Below are 27,509 nucleotides of genomic sequence, written 5' to 3' on the forward strand. Positions count from 1 at the left end.
TTAACTTATGATACACTAATCCTAATGGAATTTGGTACACTACTACTTGCTTTATATGTACCTTATGTGTTTTTCCTCTGAACTTGTTTTAGTTTGCATTTAGTGCCTGTTACGTATTCCTTGTTTTATATTGGATGTGAAGTTTTGTATTGTGGACCGCTGAATTTAATAATTTGTTTTAACCTTAATGACTTATTATTAAAAATGATGTTGATCTTTTAAAAGTGTCTGGTCCCTCCCCTCCTTTGTAGAGGTTTTCACTCTAGCACCTGTTTAATAGCTTTGTCTCTCACTATATATTTATTAGTGGAGGGGTACCAAACAGAAGTAGTGGAACTGTGACCCTGGTGGGGGACAGGGTAGACAGGAGGGGAGAAACATGCAACACATTTGTGAAGGGTGGCAGCCATGCTGGTTGACAGCCAATTGAGTTGAAACAGTTTTCACTTTAGCTCTAACTGCTATTGGGTGGTAAAGTTGAAGTGTGCTTTAACTTCACAAAGAACAGTTGCGAAACAGAGAAAATGGTTGCAAAAAGTAGTGTAATTGTTAACATTAAAAAGTAGTGGAACTCCGCTCACTTCGACCACTGCCTTTACAGCTTCATTTTGATCTTGGTATCGGGTCCCAGTGAAACAAGATGGCGGATGAGCAAGTCTGCATAGTCGCGCTTCCGTTCTACTCCGATCCATCTCTGCACACGGCAGAGAAGGTTCAGGAAGCCACTTCATTCGTGTGTGGAAATGTAGAGTCCGAGGACCTGCATGGCTTCCTGAGTGTTTCACCCCAGCAAAAAGTGAATCCAGGGAGATCTCCACAAGGTTGGAAAGGGCACAGCAGAGGACAGATCTCCTGCACTGGCTGCCATAGCAACCGTGCCGCCTGTCATTGCTCCTTTAGCTTCAATGGTGACTCTTCATGCCCCGCCCCCCACTGGCATGAGAATGGGCAGAGACTGAGGAAAAGAGCGGGAAGCTATTTTGCGCACTATTCCCTGCATTGGTCGCAATCTGAATCAGCCTGTTCACTGTAAGAACCCAGGAAGGGGACAGCAGCACCAGGTCAAGCCATGCACCTATTCGTAGAAATGAAAGAGTCACTAAGGTCAGCCCAGCTGCATGCACGCTCCTCCTTGGAGCTGGGGGAGCCAGGGATTTCATGGGTGGGGCCCTGTCATATCCACCCCACACCAGTGGTCAGAGGAGTAAGCTTCCTTTGAGGGAGCCAGCTAACCCTGACCCTCTTCACTCGGGTTAATGCTGTGGCAACAACAGGGCCGCCCCATGTTTTTGTTGGGCTGGCAGCAGGAATTTGGGGTGTCTCCCACTTTGTATTAATTTCTGTTTGGGTATTTATTGAGCACAAACCTGACTTCGGGAAGCAGTTGGGCGCTATGCATTAGTAGGGGTGACAGGCATACACTAGAAAGTTCCACGGGGAGTCCTTACAAAATAGCATTTCCTACCTGCACACCGTTTACAGGAACAGTGAATAGTTAACATTTAAAATGATTGCTAAACATGTGATAGTGCTGAAATGGGTGAGGGGGCTGGAAGAGGGCGGTGGGCTGTAGAGGGCCATTTGGCTAAATGGGCGTGGCAGGAAGAGTCTCATCAGGTGTGAGGAAGATGCTTCTTAATGAGGAGAGTCCTGTTTTCTTTTCTGGATTGCATGAGGGTAGAGACAGGTTCGATGTGGACAGGTCCGAGGTTCCGGAGTCTGGGGAACAGATAGAGAACGCCTCTTTCCGGGTTCTTCTTTCCCGCGTGTCTGCTGCTCTAGTCTGGCTAGGTCCTGACGCCTGGTGATGAGCTGGCTGCCCGAGAGAGGGACCTTGCTTGCCAGTTCGGAGGCGGCGTGCAAGAGGACAGCTTTGTGTGAAGGTGATGTTTGCCTGTAGGGTAGCCAGTGAAGTAGGGCATTATATGGTGCTATTTGTGGGTGCCTTTCGATGAGGCGGCCAGCCGCATGGCGGGTGCTTCTCATAAGTGCTGGGTGGCGGTGGGTAGGCCAGCAAGAGGGGCGTTCCCTCTCTGTCCCGGTGAGATAGGGCCGGGCTTGTGCAGTGACTCTGAACCTGTATGGGGGGAGGGCTTGCTTTTCCACGTAGTTGGTACCATGCTGTCTGGGCTTTCTTTGCAGTGTTTCGGAGGAGCGGTGGTTCTCTATGTGGAAGCAGAGAGACTTGGCGCAGTGTGTCAGCTTCAGGGATGTGGGACAGCCAAGCATCGATGTGCGTAAGCGTACGTGTCCCCTTCTGAAAACCCACGCTAGATTTTACTCGATTCTTTTGACAGATAGTTTGCTTTTGAGGTGAGTTGGTTCATCAGATAGACCAGTAAAAAAAACACCCATCTTCTGAAAACACAGGCTTTCTGTACAAGGCAAGACTAGATGGTGGGGAACCAGTGGGCTTTCCACACAAAGGTGTTCATTAGGAGATGGCAGCAGAAGAGCACAGAGCAAAGCGGCAGAAGGAGATGGACGCTGCATTGGCGCCCTGAGGCTCCACGCAATGCTTTGGAATGGGATGTTTTTCACCACAAATGAACCACCATCTATTCCCTGCACACTGATAATTCAAGGAAACCTTGGCAGCTGATGGGCCTTGCAGTGTGGTTCATACATGCCAACAAGCCCCATTCCATGCTAGTTCAAGTTCTGGTTTCATCCTTACATTCTGGGACTTGTCCTGGATGCCCCCATTATAAACCCAGGACAACAAGTCCCAGAATGCAAAGTTAAAACTAGGACTGGGCTTGCAGCTCCCAAAATACAATGGGGCATGTATGGTGATTTCTAACAAAAAATGGGAATCTCTCAATGTTTCCAAGGCGCTTCTTTCCTCAGTGTATAGTCCAGCGCCCCTTATACTTTGACCTATTGTCCCGTCTGCCCTCGTCCCTATATTTACCCTAAAAAATACCACCAATATTGGCCAAACAATTGCGCCTAATTCTACACCCTCCATTGGCAGATTCTAAACAGAGGCCCGAGAATGACGGGATACGGGATACGGGTGCACAGCTTCCTTCACACTCATAAGAGAGGGTCTGATGCACACTCAGGGTCGGTGTGAGAGGCAGCCATTGCGGACAAGGTCAGACCCAGGTAATGGCAGAGCGACCAGAACCAGATAAGCTGGGTATCAACTGGATAATAAATCACCAGATAGCTCCCGACTGACCCTCGTTACTGAACAGCACAACACAGCAAAAGTCCCCACAAGAACTCCCCAGAAGATAAAGCTGGACCCTACTGGGCACCTTCCAAGACAGGAGCCGCAATAGAAATAAGAAGGGACTAGACCAAGCAGTCAAAGGCATAGACAATGCATGCAAAATGGCAGCAAATCATTCAATGAGGCCAGTAACTACTCTGGTAGATCCAACACCTGGCACAGAAAAATGTTTCGAAGACCTTCATCAGGACTAATTTGGAAAAAAAATCACAACAAAAAGAGACAATCTAACCAAATAGTGCCCAGGTGGGGTAAACTATAAGACGTACTATTCTAATAAGGCTAATGAACCGGCTAAGGGACTGTAAGCAATTGCACCTAGAGCCCATCATGTGTCTTGGCTCCAGTACACAAAGAGAAGGGATTGGGAATGATGCCTGTAGGGGCCAGTGGCTTTTATATATAGAATAGGGGTCTACAACCTTTGGATCACCAGATGTTTTGGACAACAACTTCCATCTGCACTTTATAACATAGTCAATATTGAGGAGTCATGGGAGTTGTAGTCCACAACATCTGGGGAGCCACAGGTTACACACCCATGCAATAACAGAACAAGGATTACTTTTTTTAGATGGTTTTAGCTCATGCTACTCATTATGTGTTTCTCCAGATATTTTGGACTACTACTCCCATGATCCTTCCCACTGAATATGCTTGCTAGGGATAATGCAAACATCCAGAGGGCCACATAATCTGTAACCATGTTTCAGAGCAACAGTGTCAGGATGGGTCACATTATGAAGTGTCATAGTTTGCCCTATCATTGATATATTAGTCGTCTCTAAAAACAACATAGTCTCTGGGATATGGCAACCAGATGCTTCTTAGCTCATACTGGGAGTCTAAGGGATAGAGTGCCCAGCTGCTTATGTTCACAGCTTACAGTCACACGGGTAAAATGCCCCATCATTTATTTGCCACAAAACCTCTTCACAAGTCTATAGCCATCCTGCTTGCTACTGGCTACCCACACATGACGTATGGTGCCTTGTTCACTTCTTCCTGATATGGGATTACAGTGCCCCGGTTCCCTTCAAAGGATATATATGGGCCTCATTACAAGTATGGCAGAGGAGGAACAAATTGGCGGTAACGTAATGACTACCAATTTTCCCATTCCGCCATACTATGAGTATGGCCCTGGAGTGTGGGATTTACCTCCAGCTACCTGCTAGAGGTAAATCCTCCAACTCATCTCCGAACAATTGGCAAAATCAACGGAATTACAGCTGCAGTAATTCTGCCAAAAAAGCCCCATACAGTCCTCTGGACTCCTCAAAAAAGGGGGATTTACACCTCCACCGTCACTTGTAATCTGGCAGTAATTCCACCAAACCATGTGGTGGTAATGGTAATTCAGATGGGTGGTATTCAGGTGGATTTACCACTGGCACACCGCCCAACTTGTAATAAGGCCCATAGTGCTGACTACTTCAAAAGGACATGGTTCCCGTCTCACCTGTAAGGGATGCAGTGCCCTTCTCACTATCCAGGATCTCTCACCCCCTTCTCTGTACGTCACCTTCTATGGTTCCCTTCTCACCCACAAAGGATGGAGAGCCATTCCCATTATCAGCAAGGGAGCGTTAGGTCTCTTGGGTGCCTGTGACCCTCCAGCTTCTCCAGGCTCTTCCCACCTTTGGGTCTCCCAGCTCTCTTGGTCTTTACCAACCAGACCTCTTAGTGCTCCCAGTCTCAAATACTTCCTCTAAGCCGGCTCTGGATCGTCAGCTGACCTCTCAGCTGCTTGTGTCTCTCAGCTCCCCGAATAGCAATGCTCCTCTTGCGCCACCTCTTCATCCGAATATCTTCAACCCTTCCTTTCCGCTCCCAGAATAAAAAACAGGGTTCCTTGGATTCTGTCTGCACCAGATACCAGCGCTCTGATTGGCTGTGCCGGTCAGGTGTTCCACTTTTAAAACGACCGGTGGCCATATTGAATGCAGGCCATATGCTTCCAGTGTTTTATTGGTTCTTGTTTTCCTTTATGCCTGGCTTGCTCCTTTGTGTCCAGGAAAAATGGTTTAATGCTGGGACATGATTCATTTTGGGGGTCTGCCATCTGCCCTTTCCCCTGTGCATTAAGTTGGTGATAGTCCATTTGCTGTTGTGGTCGATAGAAGTGTGTTTAATATGCAAGCCCTGATGCTGAATGGAGGGTGGTCTGTTTCTTTAATGGTCCGTTTCCTGGCTGAGTGAGGGAAGTGCCAGGGTGAGTTTATCTTCGCAGCAGACTGGTGCTTTGCATACCGCTCCTCCTGTCCCAGGGGAAAAGGGAAAGTGCCAGTGTAGGTTTGCGGTTCTCTCCAGTATGATGGGGTTGGTAGAGGTCCTAACGGAGTCCTGAGATATCTGTACTCATAACGACCTGTAACCATGGTCCGTATCAGTTGAAAGAGTAGTGCAGCATATAGTCCTTGGGTGCACTTGGTATGTGAGCAGCCAGAGTGGTTTTCGCGGGTTGGCTGTTTTCTAATGCTAAGTGTGGTGCGGTGGATGTGAGGGATCAGTGTAATGTGCGCAGCAAGGAGGCTGGTCTCTCAGTCTGCCTTCTCGCTGCTGTGAGGCATGTGTAAGAGAATATGTTTGCCGCTAGGCCAATTTTTTCGTGGGGTAAAGCTGCGTTCTACCAGGCTGTTGAGGTGTTTTAAGAGCGATATAGGTATGTGTGCAGCTAGGCCGTATTGATCGAGCAGTGTAGCTGCGTTCTATTGTTTGTTGATGTAAAGAGGAGAGTGAGCATAATGGTAGGAATGAGTGTCTGTGGTTATCGGTGCATGGTTCCTGGCCGGTGAGGGTATGTTGATTTATTTCAGACCAGGCAGTCCTTTTCGAGATGCTCTGTGGTTGGACTTGGAGGGCCCATTTTCAGGGTCCATGTAGGGATTTCGAGTTGGGTTGTTGGTGGCTTCTTGAGATATTACATGATTTTCCAGTGATGTTTTGTTTCTGGTTAGCGCAGATTCTCATAGGACAAAGGCCATAGGGAGATGGGTACATAGCAATGGGTGGACCTTTTCATGGATTTGGGAAAAGCCATGTTTTTACCGCTTTACGGAAGGCCATGTAGTCCTGGTTGTGCCAAATATGAGGAGGTAGCGAATTCCACAGAGTAGGTGACAGGGTAGAGTAGGCTGACCTTCCAAGTCTGATAGAATTGGAGGCTGGGATTATAAGTATTTCAAAAAAGGTAGAAGGCGCTCCTCTCCAGAAAGCACATGGCATGATAACCTGTTCTGAGATGAGAGTTTGCAGCACAGGCTTTTTGCTCACTGTACCTTTCACAGATGAGAAAATACATTTGCATATCAGTCTTTGTCCCGCCCACATGGGCAGTCCAGCACCGAAATGCAGTGGCAATTCCTCTCTGAACAGAGTACCAACAGCAACCCCATACACGTCTTTCAGCCTTGTTGGGCCTCATCAGTGAGGTGAAGCTGTGCCTCTCGGAGCACAGTGAGCAGGGAGTCCATGTCTGGTTGCCCCCAGGTAACTCAGGGTGACCCATGTGGGCGGGACAAAGACTGATATGCAAGTGGATATTTCCCATCTGTGAAAGGTACAGTGATCAAAAAGCGTGTGCTGCAAACTCTCATCTCAGAACAGGTTATCATGCAATGTTCCTTCTGGAGAGGAGTGCCTGCTACTTTTTTTTAAAATATGGGATTATAAGTAGTAGGGCCGTGCTTGACCTGAGGCTGCGTGTTGGGCGGTTGCACATAGTCTTCTCTTGGAGTTATGACGGGCCTGCCTTGTGTACTGCTCGGTGGGTGATGCACATGATTTTGAAGGTGGCCCTCCGTCCAACTGGTTGCCAGTGGAGGGCGCAGAGAGCAGGCGAGATGTGGTCCCTTCGTTGTAGTGGAAGGAGGAGTTTAGTAGCAGGGTTTTGGACTCTTTGCAGTTTGTTAATTTGGTATGCCGAAGCACCCAGGTACATGGAGTTTGCATAGTCCAATCTGGACATGACGATTGACAAGATAGAAGTCAATCAGGAGAGATAAGGGAAGATGCATCTTAGAAGCCTGAGGTAGTAGTGCCAGGATTTGGATACATTACTGATCTTGTGGGACAGGGTTAGGTCTGAGTCCAATATGCAGCCAAGGTTCTTGACTGTCAATGTGAATGTTGCTTCCCCACTCCTATCTCCTCCAACATTCTCCAATCCCAAGAGCTTTGGGGCAGAGTCAGGACATTGACTTTTCACAATAAAAAAATCACGGGAACCAAAATCAGACAAAATGGCTCATGTAACTCAGACCGTAAATCCCTGCTTAACACTGTAAAGAGTTAATCCAAGAGGAAACATAGGGTCGCTAAGAATAAAGCCCCAGGGAGCAGTATTGGGACACACTGTGCTTACTTAAAGCCCTCTCAAAGAGAAACAACTAAGTTTATGAAAAACGAAAAAACTCTCAGAAATAGAGTCACTAAAAACAAATACATTTCTGGAGGCATGGAATAACCTTAATGGCAAGAACCAAAAAAACATCGGACCGAACCTAAAAAATGGCAAAATGAGGCCCACGGGCATGTGGCGCGTAACAAGAATTAAAATAAATAAATAAATAGAAATACCTTATTTCGAAACCAGCATTATGCATGACCATCTACTCTTATACAATCAAGGAAACGAGACAAGACTTCACATTATGCTGTACTTGCAATCAATGGATTTGGCCAGGTGGTGGGAACGCTGCAGGATGTCCAACGATTAGTCAGATATGGATTAGCAGCCATATTGGATCACTAATGGGTTAGTATTTATTTTACGAAACTAAAGACCCAAGTGAAGCAGTTATGTTGTAGGTGTGTATGCTATGTAAATGTCCAGTTTTGGTCAGCCTTTTTCCTATAACCTTCAATTTTGGCAATAGAGGGAAACGGAGCACAAGGAGGACAAGGTATTTATCCAGGATTGCAGAGCTGCATCACAGTCGGGAATCCAGGATTAGAACTCTGGTGAGAGCTCCTTGCTGAAAAGGCAACCACTAAGTCTACGGGATGGGACAGTGACTGCATTAATATCAAGTTGAGAGTCCAGGGGAGGGGTGTTGGCTTTCCATTACAACCTTTGCTCTTCAAAACGTGACCCAACCCAGTGCAGCAGGAGTGGGCAGATAGTCGCATCAAAGCCCTGCACAAGATGGACGACCTTCAATGTAACAGGCCGTTATGTGGCGATTAAACTAGGTACCTTGTCATCCGCAGCGTTCTTCTCGCCTTTCTTGTCACCTTCAGGGTTCCCTGAAAAAGGACAAATTGGTTAGTTTGCTTCACTTTGTTCATTGATGCTTAGTTACACATTATCGGAACTATACTTGAAATTTCACTGAGCAATGAAGGCAAACGCAGAAGACCTCCCACGCAAAGGTAAACGCCAGCCAGGAGGGATGTGCCAGAATTAGGAATGTTGGCCAATAGGAGGCAGTATTGGAACGGAAGCACTTGAATGCAAAGCCTTTATTCCCCCAATAGAAACAATCACAGAACAGTTTGGAGGGCACCGTCCTCATCCGTCTGGTGAAGATCCAGGGTTTTTTAGGGATCCATAAAATTATATTGGCCCCTAGACTGGGTGACTGCCTGAGCCAATTTCCTCGAGCAGAATGCGGACCGAAGCTATAGATCCACGCCCACATTCTCAGGGCTGCTTGCAAATGCCCCATTTGTGCAGATTGTGTCATTGCCGCCCATCTGCTTCCTAAAATACCCAACCCCTACCTGTAACTTCCACGTACCTCAAGCTCTACTTGCCTCACACTCCCTGACCCCCAATTACCTCTGTTCACTCCACTCCACCCCAAACCCCACCCAATACTAAAGCTAGCCATGGAAATGGAAGCAGACTCTCCAAGGAGCCCTGACCTCTGTTTTCCATTGCGTCCACCTTGGATCATTTTTTGTCTAAAACTTTGGGATGTGCACCTGCCCCGGACAATTATTTTACTAAATAAAATGCTTTGAGTACCCCGTTACGTATCCCAGAGGGTGCAAATAGTTATATTAGCCCATCCCACAGGCTGTACTGCGTAGTAATGGCCCACCCACAAACCCTTGCTAACTCAGGACCCGGGTCATTACCACAGGGTACAACCCATGCAAAAGAGAATTATTGCTTACTTTGTACTTGGGGAGAGGTGCTGGTCAATCAGTTGCCCTGGAACGGAGGCAAACTCCTCCATTATCTTCTTCTGTTCTCCCTGGCAGCCAACACCTCTCCCCCAAACTCAGCTGTTTTTTCTTTGGCCTGCACCAAAAATGGCACCCCTTTGTGTCCACCACACAGTCCTGGACCAAACCCTCTAGTGTTTGCTCTGCTGCGCACCAACCCTGTCCTTCCCTCCCAATTACCTGTCAGCAGCCCCTTCAATGACTCGCCCATCATGGCCACCATGGAAATAGTAAAGGGACTTACTCCATTTACGGTTTTCCATGGCGGCCATCTTTAGTTGGTGTTTTTAGGGAAATTAGGCAATCACAGTGGGTGACGCTCCAATTTCGCAAAGAAAAGTGAATCATATCCTGGGATGAAGGCGTGGTTTGTCAAACAGGAAATTATATTGTGCCTCCTATACTGCATGAATATATGTATATTGGCCTACACTTAGCTGCTTATAAGCCACTTGTGAGAAAATCCGCATTGCAAGGTCTTGACATTAGATCAGTGTAAGCCGCCATTTTAGATCTATCCGCTATTTTAGATTCTCCCTCTAAAGTCAGCCTGTGTTCTAAGATGGTGGACAATGTCATTTTGAATGCAACATGGCCGTCTTGACCTCTGTGTATAAACTAATGCATAACTTGCCTGCAGGCTACATGTTGGGGTCATGAACTGCGACCTTGTCCTTCGCTGACTTGTGTGTAGAGGATTGCTTGCACCAACAAAGCTAATCCATAAGCATATGTTAAACACAATGGGCCTCATTACACGGAAGGCGGTAAGGGTTAACGGTCACCGGTAATCCTACCGGTGACCGTTAACCCTTACCGCCTTACTACGAGGTCCCTTTGCGGGACCCGACCTTAACGGCTGGTGTAGACCAGCCGTTAAAGTAGGGACCCACAAAGGGACCTTGGTGCTAATTACGGTACCGCAATTTGCAGTACCGTAATTAGAGCCTTCCCCATTCCCATTATGCTCTATGGGGCAAAAATGGGAATGGGGAAGGGCCATGGCGGCATGGGGAATTACCGCCCCGCCAACCTCGGAATGGGGTGGTAATTCCCCATTCCGCCATGATGGAATCAGTAAATTACCGGCATGAACCATGGTGCTAATAGCACCATGGTTTAGCACCTACCGTGTAATGAGGCCCAATGTATTCAAATACTGAAATGTGAACACTCGCTTGACTACATTGTATAAAACTGTTTGAGAAGGCTCAACATGAAATCCTAAGATATACTGTTACTATTAAGGCTTGTTAGTGAATACATTAAAGGTAAACCCTAAATGTGCAGATGTACGAACTCGGCCGAACCCTAGATCCGTAATGTATTAACCAATATTAACTGGGAAATGGGTTGAAAATCGTAATTTTGAGGGTATAAAGAGTGTGACTATTCTAAAGTACAGTCCCACTCACTGAGCACACCGAACCACGCTGGAATTCGCTGTGTTGTAGTGAGGGCCGATAGCTATCTGTTGCTTTGCCCTTTGAAACTGTTCAGTATAAAATAAAGATCTTTGTATGTTCCTTTGTAACCCGTGTTCGGTGTATTTCCTTTTGGGGTACTCAGCCTCGATATCTTCTTTTTGTCTTCAAAGGTTTGCTATTAGCTATCACCCATACCTGCCTAACCTCCGGGTTTAGCCCATAAACTCAGGGTTTTTATGCTCTTCTCCGGGTCTCCGGGGAAGAGCATGGAGTCTGTGGGTTTATGCATAGCTCTCAACCATTTGTGTCGCAAAGTCGGCATACCTGCCTAATCAAAATTCCTGAGATTTATGCCCCGCCCACTGCCACACAAAACTCTGCCCATTTTCACAGGGCTCCGCCCACATGTCAAAAAGGTAAACTCTGTTGTAATGTGATGTGACATCAGAAATGTGCAGTTCAATGCGAAATGTGCATATTTCATTAAATTGCCTTTTCACAACCACCCAAATTGCATAGGACAAAAGGCATTCGCCTTCCATAAAATCAACACGTTAACTCCAAGAACCAACACAAAGGTTTTCCCTGAATTTTACAGTACCGAAATTGGACATTTCACCTTAGTTGTATTTCATCAGGTTATGTAGTGCAGTGGTGAGTTGTCCAGCCTGCAAACCTGATGGCTGTGGTTCAATGGGGCTGAGTCCATCCTAACCTGGGCAAAAAGAACAAAGGCAAAAGAAGCGCGCGTTCACATTGAAAGTCGGCCAAAAAGAATGAAAGGTGAAGCAAACTAAACCCGCGTTATTTTGCTTCACCTGCATTCTTTTTGCCACTGTGCTGAAAGCGTTACAGTCATTGTTGCAGAGATAAAGCCACACTCGGGCAAGCAGTCCGTGGCATCGAAGTCCTGCAAGCATTAAAAAAAAAAAATCAGTGAATGCTTTCCACCATCAAAATTCCTGAGATTCCAGGGTCTTTCCTGGAGACAGGAGAAATGGATAAAAATCCTGAGTCTCCAAAAAATCCGGAGGTTAGGCAGGTATGAAAGGCGAGTGAAAACACCCAATTTTATTTTTGGCGGGTGAGAGGCCCATTGAAACGAATGGGAGTGCAGGAGGCTTGGCGGGTGAGTCTGCTGTTTACAAGGCGGGTGACACCTGCCAAAAGCGTGTGAGTTGAGAGCTATGGTTTATGGCCGGTCAGGACGCCACTGTATAAATGAGCCATAAACATTCCTGCATTAGGCAAATTGCTGCCGGGGCGCGAACACTGTGCAAAAATAAACGTTTCTGCAATCTGGCTCATGGTATTTTGCGCTGAGCGTTACATGACTGTGCCTGAAAATCTAGTGGTTTCGTTTTCAAGTTATAGCATTTATGTAAACATGGGCGAGTGCAGAACATGGTTTATAAAGTTACAGTCCCTTTATAAAGGGAAAGAAGTGCATTGTCTGGCGAGTAAGAAAACAAAAGTTGACTCATTTGCCAGGTTTTCCAATTTCTATTGCAATTGTTAGTTTGGGGAAAAACTGCCCCGTTTTCTTAGCAGGTTTTATGTTTCTTGGTAGTCAGGTTTTTTTTAAATATGTAGCCGTGGGCGGAGCTTGGGTGACGTAAATCTCAGGGTTTTTGGTTCTGTAATGTAGGCAGGTATACTATCACCCTCTTGTGGACCTAAGTCCTCTCCGAGGCCCTCACATTGCTCTAGACTACCTTAGGCTCAGGCTGGCAGTCCGCTACTGTCCCTTCTGCCCCTTGAGTGAGAATAAGAGCTATATTATGACACTGGAAATCTGGTGAGCGGGGCGGGGTCTGTAACAGGTGTTCTCATTCTCTACCCTTGCTACGTGCCCTTGGTTTCACCCAAGGCCCATAACTTGGGTCGGGGCTGATAACACCAGTTACAGCCCTCCCTCTGGGCTGTAATGGCACATAAAAAAAGCATTCATTAAAGGAGAGTACAATGGAAGGGCATCCATACATGCGTGCAACGTATCCACAGAGCGGATTCCGAAGGGATCTGATGTTCAGGAAAATACCCAGATCAAGGACCAATGGCCATGGTGCCACTGACCGTTCCCAGTGGATTCTCGTGGGTGAGAAGAGCGAAGCTTGAAGTTTGTACACTCTGTCTGGAATTGTAACTGGAAAAGAGGAGTGAATGGGACTCATCTCAGTGGTGGAACTCCATCCCGACCATTATCCAAGGATCGTGCAACAGCGCATAGTGCAGGCCTAGCCGTAGAGTAGTGACAACACTGAGACTACACCTGCTTATTGTGTTGCTGATTGAACCCCCCATTTGGCATGGTGGTCTGTGTTTCCCTTGGTGATGATTTCTGCAAACGTCCATCCATGTAGGCGACAGGCTCCTGTTCTGGCCACACATGAGCATTTGCAGTAGGTGTCTGTCAATGGAGACATGGTTGCCGCCAGTGAAGGGGGGACTAATGCCACAGTGTGTCGTGCACCCCAACTCTCTTGCCTCAGCAGGCACAGTTGGACTCATGTCCCAATGCAAGGTTGTTGCGCAGTTCTCTCTCTGGATCCCCACTCCTGTCTGTGCCACTGCCTCCCCCAGAAGAAAACAAAATGGAGGCCGATACATCACCATGCTGCATTTACGGAGGAAAGAAGCAAAGTAAGTAAAAGACTGTGAAAGTACTTTAGGGGTAAGTCCGAGGGTTGCTGTGTGTATACTGCACAACCTGCCATATGTGATGTTTAGAGTTGTTTTATACTGCCCCAATCCCCACTGTTTATGTTGGGGGTATCTAGCTGGCAGGCACTTCTCTGGGACATGCCAGTTATTTGCACAGGCTACCCGTTCTGTGCAAATGAGATCATTACATGTTACCGTGGCATGATGTGTGTATGGGAAAAGGTAAGATACGCAACGGATGTCACCACTCGGGATTTGGGCTGTGCATTTGTGCTTGTGTGTGTGTACGTGTGTCGGGGGTACCTAGGCCTATTGGAAACCTGGCATGCTGTGTGTGTGGAAGAGTGAGTGGTTACTGGACAAGTGATGGCACTATCTGGAATGTGGCGTGTGTGGTATGTGGGAGGGCATGTAACATGAACACATGATGGTACTCCTTGGCATTTACTTGTAGGGAGTGACGTAACGTGGGCATATTTATTTATTTCATTTGTAAAGCGCAGATACAACCCGGAGGCATTGAGGCGCTAAGGCACATACAAGTTAATTACAGATGAGGTGAATATAATTAGTCAGACATTGTGGTGGGGGTGGAACAACAGGGAGCGGTAGGTATGGTTACAATAGATAGGTTGGTTGCACAGTGAAAGTTTTACATGCGTGCTCGTCATGCTGAGCGAAAGGGGGTGGGGAGAAAAGGGGTGGTAGGCTAAGTGGATATGAGGGCATCACCTCACATGTGATAGTGAGGGTGTCGGTGGATATATGATGGCAAAATACCTGGCATGTGGGTGCGGGTACATATGTGGCCTGGGGACATGGGGAATGTCGAAACTGGCATTGCATCTTTCTCTGAGCAATCTAAACTGCAATGGCAATGTTGCAATGCTCTGGGAGCAATAAGAAACGGCCATGATAATGTGTATACTGGCTGGCATAGCAATTGTGCCAATGGCATACCACTTTCTGGTACAATGTGAAACGCACACGGGGGACAAAGTGACAATATTTGTTTAACAGGAGCTACACTAAACTGGCATACACATGTTAAAACTGGAATGGCAATGAGCGGAGGGCATGATCATTTCCCTTGGGGATGCGTGATAGTGGCTGTTAAACGTTCTAGTACATAAAGGAGCATGGTAACAGCTCAAGCATGGCAATGTCCTGGGTGTGCTGTGAAATGATGGTCATTTCTGGGAGAGGATGTCCGTGCAAAGTTGGCTTCTCTGGGGCATTTCAATCTGACAGTGGAATGCTTAGACTGGCACAGCAATGTACAAACAAAATGGAACGAACGTTTCTGAGGGCAACATTAATATGGCTTTTCAGTTTTCCGGAAGAAATTTATAACTGATAGAACAAGGTATGCTAAACTCGAATGAGAATACCGATACTGGCATGCCTATGAGCAATGTGGCATGAGAATACCGACACTGGCATGCCTATGAGCAATGTGGCATGAGAATACCGACACTGGCATGCCTATGAGCAATGTGGCATGAGAATACCGACACTGGCATGCCTATGAGCAATGTGGCATGAGAATACCGATACTGGCATGCCTATGAGCAATGTGGCATGAGAATACCGACACTGGCATGCCTATGAGCAATGTGGCATGAGAATACAATCCTGCTGACTGCGGGAAACGGGAGTGGCATTTCTCTGTGTCATTGTAGAAACTGGCATGATAACATGGGGATAGCTAGGGCAAAGCAAGACTGACAAGATATTCCCGAAAGAAGCAGACCAATGTAGAAAATGCCAAGACAGTGTTCTATGGGTAATGTGAACTTGACGTGCATATTGTCTGGGGGTGAAGTGCAAAAGGGGCATAGAAATATGTGCTTAAATGGGCTTACGTGGAAAGAGCCTAGGAATGTGGAACCTAGCATGGCATATTTCTATGGTAAATATGACACTGTCATTGATGGCAATATTCTGAGGCAACTTAAACATGAGTTGACAATATATGCTTTAATGGAGAGGTTGTAAACTGGAGTGTGAAAGCTGAGACTGGCATGGATATGTGGAAAGTGTCTTCCTGGGACCGACTTGGAACAGGCAGGACAATTATATGGGCCTATGGGGTTAGTTTAACTGGGGCAGCACAGAACTGGCGTGGCAATGTTGAAATGGGCCTGGCAAAGTGGAAACTCGCAAGCTGACACGCCGAGCTGCACTCTTGCATATTTGGAATCGCCATGGGCATTTTGAGGAACACTCGTGGCAGCCTGGCATACTGTGCTTCCTGTTATGAATCGCACGAGCATAACATATCATTTTCAGAAGCCTGGAATGTTTGGGCGACACCCTAATACTATTAGCAGAATGTTCGAATAACACCCTGCTATGCAGTAACCATGCTGGTGGTAAGTAAAAGGCTAGCACGTGCATTTTGAAGGACTATTAATTAGCGCAGAATCAATGTGGCACATCACACCTCATCGCATCCCATCACATCACATCTCAATATTTAAAACTGCTGTTGCCTAATGACCTATTGTACATTTTATAATTACCATTTTTCCGAGGGGGCAACCTCTTACCTAATCAAGTATTGCTTACGTGATATGGGACCAATATATGTCTAATGTTAGCCCAGTGTTTCTATCAGGTCCACCATTCTTCTGTAGAAAAGTAGCATGTGATTTTCTGCCGCAGAGGGATGCTCTTGTGTGGTGTGCAGGGGTTTAAGTAGGCCGGGGCTGAGGCCTGGCCGTCTCCCAAAACTTCTGTTGAGCCAGGGCGGGCCCCCTCTGCTCTCACCAGCCTAATGGCAATTGTTTATTTTTGTATTTCTCACTCCACTGCAGGGATTTCAAATCAAGCCCAGCCCGTGAGAAGCAAGAGTCACATCCATGGTAATATTTGGTGGATGCTGGACTTTGGTTGTTTCATTCAATAGACTGCTTGAAAGCAGTAAGTACTGGGTTGTGTTGGTTCAATTGAATAGACAACTTGCCACATAAAGCCACGTTACAGGCTTTATGTGGCCGGCAGCCTATTGAAGAAAACAAAAGCAATCCAGCACCTACCAAATAGCACAGTGCTGCGCCATTTCCTGGGAGCTGGATTCCCTTTCTTTCATTCAATAGAATGCTTGCCACACAATGCCTGTGATAGGGTTTTATGTGGCAAGCTGTCTATGCAATGAAACAAACACAACACATCGCTTACTGAATATCACGGTGCAATGTGAGACTGGCGGGTCAGCAGTATGGCAAAAGAAAAAAATGTTTTTTTTACTGTTGGGTAATGCGTGTTATTTGTCTGGCTGTCTGACAAATATCAGAACAATTCGTTTTTTAGGCATCCAAGCAAATCGCTTTTCTTGCTTGTATGAGATTCTACAATGTGTACATTGATATAAATAACAGGCAATTTTGAACCATGCATTTTGGGGATTTTATGTAGAATTCAAGGGTATTTGCTAAGTCCTGCCCAGCACTATTTAGACCATGCCCCCAACACCAATGCTGTGAAGTTGTAGAGCCCCCCGCCCCGTCGATTTTTCATCCCACTTTAGGCGCTGGAGGTGTGTGGCCTGGCCCCAGATCATTGGAATAGCTCACCACTCGCCCTTCAGAGCCTTCTGTAACTTCTTCTATGCAGGGCGACCTGAGGCCCTGTGGTGAGTTAGTTCAAATGGCCTATTCTACCCACAGTAAGTGCTGTCCCGTAAGGCAAAAAAACTTCCAGGTATGGACATTAGGTGGCGCAGTGGCATGGCGGCTTGTTTGGCTCAAATGACCTACTCTGCTATGACATTTCAGATGGAATAGTCTGTTTCATACTTTGTTTTCAATTCACCATGGTGTGTGGTAAAGTCTGCGGCTTTCTATCAAAAATATTTGGGATATTTGGCACTAAAATGAAATAAAATAGCCTATTTTAACCCATTTTTCCCAAAGGCTCTCTAGATGCACTTCTAGAAATGTCATGGGCCACCATTGCTCATTGGCATGAAATGGGCAGAGCTGTTGCACTTCTCAGCAACAAGCCGGTTCCCTTCTGGCACGCGGGGGGGATTAGCGCTTAGAAACAGGAATGCATTGCCCTCGTCTTGTAATGCCCTCTGTACGGCCTGCTGGATATCTGTCCAAGGATGCAGCAGGTTGACCGCCATGCCCCTTGTTCGCGCTGCATCACGGTCAAGTGCAAGATCTGCAATGGTGCATGGAGTGAGAGATAAGGCCTTGCTTGGCAAAGACACCAGGCCTGTGTGCACCAAGGTACCCACCTTCCTCGGGCTTTCCTTCTTCGGGCTTTGGGAGTTCGGGTTCCTCGTCCATCATAGTGGCAGGCTGTGGCGAAACAAGAGAAACATGTCATTAGGGGGCGCAGGGGAGCAGGAGCGGGTGCGACGTGAGAGAATGAGACGCACGAGGGGCAATCAGAAAGAGACGCAGCAAAAGAGACGGGGAGTGAATGGGAGACGACAGGAGAGCCAATGAGTGGGGCAACAGTCAGAGCAGAGCCCATTAGTGACTGGTTCTCATGCGCAAGAGGGATTCCCCGAGCTGGAGGGGAAGCAGCATCTCATTAAAGACAGAGAGGGGGGGGGGCGGTGGTGGTAGTGTGGGTGAGAGTGAAAAGGAGGAGGTTTTAAAGGCTCCCCAAAGACATGTTAGTGTCACAGGAAATCGCACACAAAAACGTGTAGCCAAAAATCAATTCCCAGGAGGTTTGGGTGATGCTTACTGCACTGAAGAAAGGGGGCGGGTGCTTTACTCTAAAGAGGCTAGCTACTGGCTAATAAAAAGATTTAAACTTCACCGACCAATAAGCTCCATTTGAATGTATGACGAGTTGTGCTTCTCTTCAGCTGTAACATGTTTGACATAATCTCCCTGCCAAAGAACAGAAAACGGGTTACCGGGACTGAGAAAGCCAGCTGCCTGGCTTCCTCGCAAGTATTCTGTTTCTCGGAGCCATGCAAGTTCTTGCGCGAATGGGCACCCAGGAACCTAGTAGTGCTACGAGAGAGTAGCCCTGGGGGCTGAGCCCAGTCCCTCAGATTTAGGGTCTCATCATGAGTTAGATGGTAGGCCTTAAATGTGGCGGTAACGCTATCACCACCACATTTAAGAGCTGGCCCAATCACGAGCTAGGTGCTAAATGAGGTGAAAATCCCCTTTAGCACCCTGTTTTTGGCACAGTTGCCGCCGGCTGTCTTAGCGGGCGGCATTTGCGCCGAAAATGCCCCATTGGGTGCAATTGACCCAATCGGGAATGGGGATTTACAGTTAACGCCCAACCTGTGATCCAGCGGTAATAATGCCAGACCCGCAGGCACTAACGCTATTACAGTTGGGCGGTATTTCAGCTGGGATACCACCCAACCCGTGGAGAGGCCCTTAGAGTAGCAGAAGTGGCTGTCATGATAATTGAAGCAATTTCTTGGGAGACAAGAAGAATAGCTTCCTGGAGCCCCAAAGTACCATCCCTGTGCCCAGAAAGCAGAGGAGGAGGTGTGCAGTACCAAAGGATCCATTTGCACCAGCCAAGACTTGTGCCTGGAACGTAATGGTTTAGTGGCCAATACTGAACATTTTTAGAAGTGTGAAGGCCTTTGTTCTTGGCACTAATATTTTTCACCTGAGGAATGCATACTAGAATGGCTTGACTCGGAGAGAGGGCAGTTCTGATTTCAGGGATGGTCCACCCTTCTGGGCCTCTGCTATGGCCTGCTGCTGCTCTCTGGCAGAACTCCTCAATGCAAACTCTGGTAAGCTGATCACAGCTCGTGGACAAGTCATTGTGGAGAACTGATCTCCAGAAACAAGCGCCCAGTAGAACCCACCACAGGGATCCACTGGCCTCATTTGTAGCTTAGGTCTTCTAGGACACCTTCCCTTGGCTGGCATCGGTTTAACCACCATAGACAATGAGTGCCAATTGCAGGCTTCTTCCTTGCTGGAGGTTGAGGGCAGCCATCGCCCCTCTGGTAGTCTGAAGTGTTTTGTTGTGGGGAGAGGTACGTGGAAAGCGTCAGTGTTTGATCTTCTCCACAAAAGAGTGCTAAAGTAGGTGGGATCCCTTGGGAAAGGAGGATGTTCTGGGATAAGGGTTCAGAAGGACTAGGCCTTCTGAATGAGTAGCTTTTTCAGTTCTTTCCTGGAGGGGTCTTAGTTCAGGAGTAAGGTTGTTCCAGCCCTGGGAGCCAGCCACTCCAATCTGATTACTGCATTACTGTGAGCGATCAGGTACCTGGAAGAGGTTGGCATTTGCAGATCTCAAGCTTCTTGTGGGAACACACTGGTGCAGGTACCTTCTCCCCTTTCTCCTGATGCTTGGTGGTTATAGCAGAGGATATTGATGTTGATCCTCTCCACTAGAGGGATCCACTGGAGGCCTACTAGCCCCGGCGAGGTGCAGTCCTTTCCTTGTAGGCGCGTGATCCTTCTTGCTGCCCTGATCTGAAGGTGCCCAGCAACAGCACATAGAGGCCTTTGCAACAGTCCAATATGCAAAGCATTATTGGCTGGAAGACCAACATTCTGTCGTGGAAATGTAGGATAGGGGCCATTGTTTGCTCGTTTGGAGTCTTAAACTACTTGGCTGCTGAGACCCCTTCTTGCAAGTATTCCTTCTTTTTTCTGCAATTTGCGCTTTGGTGTCACATGGCATTTATCCTCCATGCAGTTTTTTTCTCTGTCATCCTCTAATCACTACCATAATCCTTCCATTTTGCTTCCTGGTCTCTTGAGGTCCACTAATTCTTTATTGCACCATTTGCTGGTGGCTTTTGGGGCAGTCTTTCACCCACTGATTGTGAAGGGCGTTAGGGAACTAAGTCACCACAGGGATGCAAAGATCCCTGAAGTTTGGTTGTTCAGCTGAGAGGCCTGGAAGTGGTAGGGCTTACTGATGCACTTGTCTCACTCGGTAGGTCAGAGAGTAGTGGAAGAGGTTCAATCTTCATGCGAGGAGTAGTGATCTGTCCAGAATTGTTTGGCCATGGAATTGTTTGAGATGGCAGCACTCAGGGTGAAAGCGGTGTCTAGTGTGTGACCTTGTGTGTAGGTGGGGCCGTTGACTAGTTGGTCCCATCCCAACCTTTGCACGAGGCCCCTCTTCTCCAACGCTAGGTAAGGGGGCTGACAGCAATGCTCAGGTTGATATCTCCTGCAATGATTATTTTGCCAGATGATGAATGGCTCATTCCAGGCACATACCGGAGGCTGGAAAGTAGTAACCAAAATGATGCCAGTGGTTGGGTTCAGTGGCGTTCACTAAAGCAATTAACCTTGTAGGTGGTCACTACACGAAATGCTCCCGCTGGCTTCATATTAAAGATACATACCTTATTGAGTTCAAATCATAATGGTTAAGGTCTTTTTATCAGCTTCTCCAAACTTGACTGATACTTTATTAATGCTATTTCGCCTTACATTCTCTATCTCTTTACTGTATTGCATTTCAGTTTTCTGAACCCCTCTCCCCACCCCCCCCCACCCCCAGTTCCCTGTCATCTCTGGGGGCATTCCGACCTCAGGTTCTCCCTGTGGTGCTGATGGTGAGCGAAGGGAACTACTGGAAGGAGGCTTCTGTGCTGCTTCTGTTCGCTGATCACTGAATTAAGGCTTGGTGGGGTCTCGTGTACATGATCTGGGGATTTGCCACAGCCTAGAGGCTGTGTTGCGCATGGGCAAGTCAGCATCTTTTCATGTGAATTGGAGTTGGGTTCTAAAGGGCATTCATTTCAGGAGTTCGCCTTCATTGGGATGGACATGCCCATCTCGGCAGGGGGGAGATAGGGGGGTGTGTTCACATAGGCGTGCAACTGGGCGTGGTCTTGTGTACACACACTGCAGGTTGGTCTTGTGCATGTGCCCTGGCACAAGATGCTGGCATGGGTCATGAGCCCATGGCAGGGGGTGTCACATCAGGTGGCTCATTCGTGTATGAGGGGGGTCACTTGTGCACTGGGCATTACACAGGCGCAGACATGCTGGGCACTCTCACGGGCACACATTTGTGGGTGCATGACACACTGACAGGTGACGGGCCCATGAGGGGATGCATGTGCATATACTGGGTGGGCACTCATGCATTGTGGACATGTGTCCAGTAGAGGGGCTAATGCATGCGATTGGCACCGTGCACCTGGCCACCCTATTTCCTCCGGGCCTAGGTACCTGCTCATCCTGCCGCCCTCCCGCACTGCCTCCCAGCCACCCCTTGCACTGGGGTCTGTATCTGTACCCATAGAGCCCCTCCTTTTTCTTCCTGCACTTATCAGCCCTACCCTGTCTGCTGCCTTAAATCTAGCACTTGGCAATTGCTGGCTGCACTACCACTGTTTGTTGCCTTTATTATTTATTTATTTATTATTAATCTGTTTCGCACTTTCCACTTCTCCCCCTTCCATGCACTTTTCCCCTCCCCCTCTCCCATGCACTTGCGCGTTCTCAATGTCACTGGGCCTAGTAAGATCGTTGTTTTGTTCTCCCCTGTTCCCCTCCCTTGCCTTGTCGCGCTCTGAAACACTTGTGTATGAGCGCGATAGATATAAAATATCAACATCAATATCAATGGTTTACATGCATGTTCTGGAGGACACATTCATGCAACGGAAGCAGACTAACACATGCCTTGGGGTGGCGGTGACTGCATCGGCTGGAAATCTATGCAGTGCTAGAGTCACTCACATTTTTCTTGTCGTCCTGCCCCTTCTTCCGCTCCTTGTTCGCCATGATGACGCCAGTTCTCAGAGTGTCAAATACGGGGTCTGTCCGATTGGCCGCCGCTAATTTTCAAACAAATGATACAGGAAAGTTGCCCATGAGTAATGACCAGGAGAAGAGAGGAAACAACGCTTCATGCTGGGAGGGGGGCGGGGGGGAAAGGGGCGACAACAGTGACTTTGGCAGAGGCTGGAGAGAAATCGTATGTTGTTCTGCGTGGGGCAGGTATTGTGGTTTGGTGGTATTTCAGTGGTAAATCTGACAATTGCTATGGGACGTGGTGGAAGGCGATGTAAGACCCAATTTTTTGGAGTCTGCAGGACTTCATGGGTTTTTCCACTGGTGGTAATTCCACTGCTTTTGCTGATTTTTGGAGGTAAAGTGGCGGATTTTCCTCCAGCTTTTTGCAGGAGGAACATCCTCCACCTCATCGCCAAACCTGTAGTATGGCGCTGCGTTACTGCAGTGGTAATGGAATCACCACCACGTTACCGCTGTTTTATAACACACTGCCATGCAGTGAGGCCCATATGCTCGTTAATTTAAGGTGCAATGCCAAAGGGATTACATCTATTAGGAAAAAAGGGGGAATTAAATAACTTTTATTTGTAGGTCAATCAGTCCTTTTCTGTAGAGAAATTGCTGTTGCCAAACAATAAAAAGCTCCAGAAAAGAAGCTAAAAAACTCTTAATGATTTACAAATAGTGTATAATAAGAACATGAAAAATAGCAGCACAACCAGTCGGCAATACCCTGTATTATTTCCTACGATGCCAAGCCCTTCATATCTAATTAGCCACTGCACGCGGGATAGTTGACTCTGGAGTTTGCTTGGATCAACTCAAGGCATTGTAGACCCCTCCAGTGTGATGAGATGAGAGCACCAGCCCCAGCCATCCTGCAGGCATGAGACTGTAAGTTTAGCGAATAAGCATAGCATGTATGTTGGAGCTGCTGCTGCTGACTCCTTTCAAGTACACAGACATTCCGTCCTATTCAGTATCCTGCCAACATCCCACCACAGTTCTAAAGAGGAGGGGACCAGGGTGGGCCTTAAGATGTTGCATAGACAAACGAGGGGGGGCATTGTGTTACAGGTAGGCTTCGAGACACACACCTGATCATTCACTGGATTAGAGGACTCAGTGGGGGTGAGAGCACATACTTCCACAAGACCAAGTTCAAGGAGGTATCGGAACCGAATGATTGCCTTTGCAACATCGGAAGACGTGACACTAGTTGGGGTGCTGCATTGGGATCCCATAACACTCCACCAGACTATCTCTGATGTGTGGGAACCAGGGTAGACAAAGTGCCAGAGAATGTTTGGGCCTTTGAGAGATATTGTTTACCAACTGTGGAGCCTGTTCCACCCACACCCTAAAATACCCAAGCTTGAACCTAATACGCCTCCACGCAGCCTGGTGTTCAATACCTCTAACGCCCAGTTCAAAATGGACCTTCAAAGAACTAGTGTCCTTGCGTAAAGACGCTTATAATTGGAAAAACACATTTTCCAATATTATAACTGGGCCCACCCTTGCAATGGCCGGGGTATGAGGGAGGATCATACGTCACAGGATTCCTCTCCTGGATAGTTGCAGTTATTCTCAGCAACTTTGCATAAGACTTTCCCTGCAAAACTTGTCCTTCAGAAATGGGCCTCCCCGGTAGGCCTGGTGCAGTCCCTCCATTTCTTGTGGAGCGTAACATAAAATAGTCAAAAAACACTTCTCTGAAGTAACATTCTTTAAGTCATTATCCGCGTCTCTACCAGGCGTCACTCACATTCCGGAACAGAAGCCTGTGCTTTGAAGAAAGAGGCCACTTTTGGGGGTAGCTTGGCATGGTATCATAGGCACTCCTTCGCTAGTCTGAGGCGCTCAGTAAGCAGCCTCCACTGAGTGGACCTGGGATCGAAAAAGTCAGAAAGACCTTGAACTGAAAGATAGGAAATTGGCCCAAACACCTATCTTTGATTCTTCAGCCAACTATAACACCAAACCCCCTCTCGTTTCTCTCCTTGCCAAACCACCACTCCCTCGTGCCTGGGGGCCTGTCACTGCGCCTTCTGCTTAGCCCTCAAGCTGGCTGTTTTCTACCCATCTCTGCAATCTGCCATTTTCTCATTCCTCCGCCCAGAAAACGGAGAGACTTGCACTGTCTTACTTTCTCATCACGACACCGGGAGCCATGGCCAGAAACAGGACATCATCACAGTGAGTTTAATTCTAGAAGTCACAGACACACTAACAAGGGAAACCCTCTAAACATGCTACATGCTAAAGACAATAGATACAGTGCTGTAAGGATTGTCTTCCTTTTGCATCCTAGTCGAATCTAGGGAAGGTAGGCTTGACTGTCATTGGAATGGTGCTGGATAGAATGTTTGTGTGTGACTGGTGTTCTCTGCAAGGCAGTTGGAGATATAAGCCTGAGAGAGAGGATGCCGGTGCTTGCCACTGTGAACTGGAACTTACCATCTGACTAATATGACTCTAAAAACTGAATGTCACACTTGGAAACTTAATAAAGAAGTTACTTATTCATAACCTGAAGTCAGAGTCATTATACCAGAACCCAGATTTCCACAAGTGCTGATAACCTTATATAACAGCTGTGAGGAAAAGCAGGGTGCTGTAATAATGTATTCAGGCCCAGTGTGGACCCTGAGCGATTGTGATGCCGTTGAACACACAACAGCTGGTAGGGGCCAAGGAACTGATCCCCTATTTACATTTGAGGCTTCTTTGGGGGCAGGCAGACTAACCTAAGAGCAGCTAATCGTCCCCAGTCATGTATGGGAGTATTATCCCCAGGTACTGCATGCGAGTGCCACCAATCTAGAGAATTGATATTTCTAAAAAGATATTCCATACATAACAAAGGACAATTAGCTACACCTTAGCCAGCTCGTCTTTGGTTCCACACGGCAGCCTCAAGATGAAACATCGGCCAATGGAAAAGTTATAGTTATCCATTGAAGTCATCTTTACTGCACTAGCTTTCCAGAAGGACATATTAATATGAACAGTTCAGATGCTTGTCCCAGTCACCTCCAGATAAACAAGAGGACATTGTGGCCAATGCCTTGTGTTTCCCGATGCCCTATGACAGGGATCTGCAACCTGCGGCTCTGAAGATGTTTTGGACTACATCTCCCATGATCCCTCAGCAGTCACTGTGCTGGTTAGGGCTGATGGGAGTTGTAGTCCAAAACATATGGAGAGGCAAATGTTGCAGACACCTGCCCTAGGACAATTCTGTCAGGCAGCAAGGGAAGTGTATCCTGCTGCTAATTTACTGGGTCATGTAGTTTCAATCGTCTGCAAGAGTGAATTAATGGAATTCAGCATGGGTGAGGCTAGGTCTGGAAAAGATCCGGGGCTACGCCAATGTTGGAACTCAGCGCTAGCTAGCCTTTTGGTTATTGCTGCTAAGCTTCTATCTGGGACTACAACCAAAAGATCTGGGGGCTATAGCCCCCCTCCCAGTACCCTCCTCAATCAACGCCTCTGGAATTCAGCATGCATCCCATTCAATGTTATGCTATGTTTATGGTATGTTTTATTTGTATAGCGCCAAAGCCTGTTGGCATCAGGGCGCTTAAATAAACACAAAGACGGGGAGAAACAACAGGACATAATGCAGAGCCTACCTAACTTATTCTACTCAAAGAGGAGGGTTTTCAAACATGTCCTGAAGGTAAGTCAGCGTTTCTCCATACGTAGTTCAGTTGGGCGTTCATTCCGCGCCTATGCGACCAATACTGGGAATGATCTACCATTCTCTCCGGCTCTTTTAAATCGTGGAATCGTGAGCTATTGCGCATCACTAGACCGCAAGGTACAGCAAGGCTTGTAGAATTCCAATTTCTCTTTCAAATAGGCAGGGGCCTCTCCAAACAAGTATTTTTGTCCCAGAGTAAGAATTTTAAACTGAACTCGTGCTGCCCCTGGGAGCCAGTGGGGCTCTTTCTGAACCTTAGATACCAGTTCTCTCCTGGAGATAGTGCTGACTATGCGGACAGCATCGTTCTGAAGTCTCCCCTAACATTCTTTACTAGCCCCTCCTTAAAGGGAGTTATAATAGTCAAGTTTCGGCATAATGATTGCCCGAACTAGCATTTCACAGTTTTTCTGAGTGATTAGTGCGCTAATCTGCCGCAAGACCTTCATGTAATAGTGCACGTTTTTGATCCCGTAGTTCACGTGGACATCCACATTCAAAGATGGTTCCATGTAGATACCAAGTGTTTTTACCTTATTTACGACTGCAATTTGGCATCCTATTTCAAACCCATTATAGGCAATGCGTTTCCCCAGGTCTTGAATGTAATCACCACTGAGCTCCATTCTCAACTATATATCATCAGTGTAATTAGTCAACTATTGGCCATGTTTTTCAATTTTTACACATAATGGTTTCATATAAATATTAAACAATGACGGGGACAGGCAAGCGCCCTGTGGCACCCCATAGAATATCTAATTTTGTTTCCGGTGAAGCATTCCCCTGACCTCCAACAGATCCTGGATTAAGAGTCCATCCACTCGATCACATTCTGTGAGAAAATGCCGGTATCGGCAAGTGTGTCTACTAGCCATTTATGATCAAGCAGAATGGAATACAGCATGCACCCATTCAATTGCAGGCAAGAGTGAATGGATGGAATACAGCATGCACCCATTCAATTGCAGGCAAGAGTGAATGGATGGAATACAGCACGCACCCATTCAATTGCAGGCAAGGGTGAATGAATGGAATTCAGCATGCACCCATTCAATTGCAGGCAAGAGTGAATGGATTTTATACAGCATGCACCCATTCAATTGCAGGCAAGAGTGAATGGATGGAATACAGCATGCACCCATTCAATTGCAGGCAAGGGTGAATGAATGGAATTCAGCATGCACCCATTCAATTTCAGGCAAGAGTGAATGGATGGAATTCAGCATGCACCCATTCAATTGCAGGCAAGAGTGAATGGATGGAATACAGCATGCACCCATTCAATTGCAGGCAAGGGTGAATGGATGGAATACAGAATGCACCCATTCAATTGCAGGCAAGAGTGAATGGATTTTATACAGCATGCACCCATTCAATTGCAGGCAAGAGTGAATGGATGGAATACAGCATGCACCCATTCAATTGCAGGCAAGGGTGAATGAATGGAATTCAGCATGCACCCATTCAATTGCAGGCAAGAGTGAATGGATGGAATACAGGATGCACCCATTCAATTGCAGGCAAGGGTGAATGGATGGAATACAGAATGCACCCATTCAATTGCAGGCAAG

The 27,509-nt window shown here is 47.2% G+C and overlaps 1 protein-coding gene across 3 annotated transcripts in view; it reads right to left on the minus strand.

The window, feature by feature from the left end:
• The window catches only part of STAC3 (SH3 and cysteine rich domain 3), a 238,144-nt gene that overhangs the window by 63,856 nt on the left and 146,779 nt on the right, over positions 1 to 27,509 (minus strand). For all 3 annotated transcript variants that reach the window (XM_069653571.1, XM_069653573.1, XM_069653572.1), the window contains 3 exons: positions 22,170 to 22,267; positions 17,756 to 17,819; positions 8,442 to 8,491 (listed from right to left, as the gene is read on the minus strand). In XM_069653571.1, the coding sequence (XP_069509672.1) occupies positions 8,442 to 8,491; positions 17,756 to 17,819; positions 22,170 to 22,267 (212 nt within the window). The remainder of the gene's footprint in view (positions 1 to 8,441; positions 8,492 to 17,755; positions 17,820 to 22,169; positions 22,268 to 27,509) is intronic.

This window comes from Ambystoma mexicanum, chromosome 3q (genome assembly GCF_040938575.1).
Source record: "Ambystoma mexicanum isolate Mex_15411 chromosome 3q, UKY_AmexF1_1, whole genome shotgun sequence".
NCBI lineage: Eukaryota > Metazoa > Chordata > Amphibia > Caudata > Ambystomatidae > Ambystoma > Ambystoma mexicanum.